At 34.2% G+C, this 3,498-nt stretch overlaps 1 protein-coding gene across 1 annotated transcript; it reads left to right on the forward strand.

Moving 5' to 3' along the window:
* Positions 1 to 2,256: 2,256 nt before the first annotated feature.
* On the forward strand, positions 2,257 to 3,498 carry LOC110428269 (uncharacterized). The gene has a single exon (XM_021444055.2). The coding sequence runs from the start codon at positions 2,654 to 2,656 to the stop codon at positions 3,242 to 3,244; it is 591 nt and encodes a 196-aa protein (XP_021299730.1). The 5' UTR covers positions 2,257 to 2,653; the 3' UTR covers positions 3,245 to 3,498.

Consider the following 3,498-nt stretch of genomic DNA (forward strand, 5'->3'; position numbering starts at 1 on the left):
TTTAAAAAAATGTAATATAATATTTGATTTAAAATAAAAATATAAAAATTTATTAAATATAATAAAATAATAATTTATATAAATTTTTTGAATAATTCATAGTTATTTTTCTAATTAAATATTTTGCAACAATTGATAATTTTTCTATATTTATTTTATACCTTAGTAAACGAGTCTTTGCAGTATTGCAAGGGGCATAAGCATTTGTCGTTCCTCTATATTTAGAAATAGTAAACACCGGTTGACTTGGTTTTTGTTTAATTTATGACTTTTTCTGGAGAGAAATTCAGCTAAAATTACACTATATATATATATATATATATCCCCTTCTTTGGGGCTACTAGCTAACTAGCTAATGCCTATCCATGCAACAATATTGAATTTTAATTTTTTTTTATTATTTGGGATCCAATTAAATTACTTATTCAATTTGAAAAACAACAGAAAAAAAAATTACCTAATGAATTCCACTTATATCCCTTCCTCCGAAACAAAAAAAGAAAAAAAAAAGAAAAACCTTATAGCAAAGACAATTCACTAAGTAACATAATCCAAACAACTATAGTGTGAACAATATGGATTAAAGTTGGATTCATTCTTTGCCCACAATGGAAAAGAAATGAAGAAACAAGTTATCCAAATATGGATAAATCTTCTTTTCTTTTTTTTTTATTTAGTTGTTTCGAGAGTCAGATTTGAATTTAAAATTTTCCTTTATTGTAAATGTCATACTTTTCTATTATTATTAATATATATATATATATGTATATATAGTGAGTTAAAAGATAAGTTTTTCAAATAAGAGTGAAAGGCCGAGTATCCTTTTGTGTGTATGGTCCTCCTGAACTCCTCATCCGACAAAAGATAAAGTGCCCCATGAGCTATGATCTATTGTCGTGACAAACCTCCTGATTCCCCTTCATCATCGTAAAATTGACAACCCAAAGTTTTTTTATTCAGTTATTTTATATTATGTGATGCTGTGTATTATCATATTAACTAATTTAATTGTCAATACTTGAATTCAAATTATTTTTATTATTGAAATGAATAGATTAATCATAAGACAACGTCAAGTAATATTAGTCAATCTAATCCCATCTCAATTTCTTTACTTATTTAATTGAAAATAACACAAATGACTAATACTCAAGTTGGAAACATCTTGTTATGGAAACAAACAATTTAATCAATTATTAATTTTTGAATATATATATATATACTTACTTAAAAGAAGAAGGATATTCGAACTACAAATACATATATTTTCATATTAAAAAAAGTACATATTTTGAATCTTCTTCTTTCTCGACTTAAAAAATTATAAACTTAATCAGTTTGTGAAGTTTATTAATAAAAACCAACAAAAAATTTTCCCAAATTCACAAACTTCCCCTCAATGAAAAGGTCCAACACATGTAAAAACACATGTTCATGTTCATGTAGGGTTCCACATATATTGGGTTTAGTAATCAAAACGCTTTACTTTCTTTTGCATTAGTATGGGGGAGGCTTTCCCCAAATCCAACCAAATAATCAAAATCTTATCCATATTTGGGTGGGAAATCCTTTTGTAGAAAATGACCAAAACACCCTTAACTGCCCCTTTTCATTTGGCCTCTTCAATCTGAGTATCACCTAGAGTGGGGGACTAGCTGCCGTAAGACAAGTGGACACATATCCCGTGAAATGAAAAAACCACTCTCCTTTCCTCCAAATTTTTGTCATTTCCAATCCACTTTACTCTTTTACCCCCCGCCCCCTTTCTTTTTTACATTTTTGTTTTTTGTATGGGGAAGAAAAAAGTTTGTTGTCCTGGTTCTCTAGAAATGAATCTCATCAGATTCAAGAATGATATACACTGCATCACCATCCACATTGATAGCCACTCACAAACCAATCTCCACCGTCTGATTTCAACCAAAGAACTCAGTCAATTTTTCTTTTGATATTTTTTGCTTTGTCAGCGACAATGACAAGGCTCTAGCTCAGGTACACCTTAGCCTAGCATGCACCCACCTCAATCAATCAATCATACAAATTCTGTAGCCGTTTGCTATATATTTAATTATTTAAAATAACAATTAATATAAAGAAGTTATAATATTAATTAATTATTGAGTGAAAACAGAGGAAAAAAGGGCAAACAAAGGGGGACCATTGAGGAAAAATAATACTTTTAAAAGAGATCCTTCCCACTTGGGGCAAACTATGCTTCACCATACAGACACAACTCTCTCTCTCTCTCTCTTTTCTCAATGGCTTTTGTCTTTATCTCTGAGCTATGATATCTTTCTTTCCAGGCTAAACGCTTACCTTGATTTTCAACCTTTGATTTGCCCCTCGGGAAGCACGAAAAGTTAATCCAACGGTTTAGAATAAAGGGAGACCGACTCATGGGAGCCAATACTTGTCTCTCTCAGGAACTGATACTAGAACGGGTATTCCTTTTTTCTCTTTGCATTAAATAAAATATTCTTAGCTTTCATTTGTTCACTTATTTTGACCGGAACTCCACTTTGCTTTCCCCTCTATATAACTCTTTCCACCCGCCCTCTCTCTCCTCATCCTATCCTCCTCTCTCTGCGTAACCCTGTCTGTCTTCAGTTCCTCAAAGCTCGGTTCTTTTCCCTGTTTTCCTCTGTTTTTTGCAATGGCTGAGCAGCAGGCACCATTAAAGCGCCAAAGAGATGAAATCCAGAGTTCCCAGGGCTCGGAAGAACATGTAGTCGAAGAGTCGAAACGCCACAAGTCATACAATCACATACTCTCCTTGCTCGAAGCGGAAGAGGACGAGCCAAACCAAGACTTGTCTTCTCTTATCACAACTCTGCAACATGAACTCTCTTCTGACTCTGTCTTAGACGACCCTCTTCCTTGCCCAACGGCAACAAATACTTTAGGAGCTGACCGAGAAAACCAGCTCACGAGAGCAGCAGGCACGAACACCACCACCACCACCACCACCACCGTGGAAGACTACACTTCGGCAACATCTTCCTTGAAAGAAGATGAGGACCAGAATGATAAAGAGAGGGTCATTAGACATTTGCTCGAAGCTTCTGATGATGAGCTCGGGATCCCAAACAGAGAAGATGGCGATGGTCTTGGTGTTGAAGTTGTTGAGTATGAAGAACGTTTCAACAATGTTGGAAATGGTTTTGCTCTCTGTGATGGGTTATGGGAGCTTGAAGATGAGGCTGCTAATTACTATACTTTGTTGCAGTCTGAACTCTTCATGTAGCCAAAAAAAAAAGGAATGAAATTAGGAAGCAGAAAGAAATGGTAGGGTAAAAAAGTAGAAAAAAGGAAAAATATGGGAGTGTGGGAGAAAATTGAAAAAATGAAGGCGTTTTTTTGGGTTAATTCATTTTGGACCCCCCCCCCCCCCCCCCCCCCCCCACTCTTTGAAAATTGCACAAATTCCCCTATGTTTCTATTGTTCTTTAGAAAATTGAAATTGTAGAAAAAAAAGGACGAGGAAGATTATTCGTACTA

The sequence above is a fragment of the Theobroma umbraticum genome, unplaced genomic scaffold (assembly GCF_002168275.2).
Source record: "Theobroma umbraticum cultivar Fairchild unplaced genomic scaffold, ASM216827v3 scaffold_31.0, whole genome shotgun sequence".
NCBI lineage: Eukaryota > Viridiplantae > Streptophyta > Magnoliopsida > Malvales > Malvaceae > Theobroma > Theobroma umbraticum.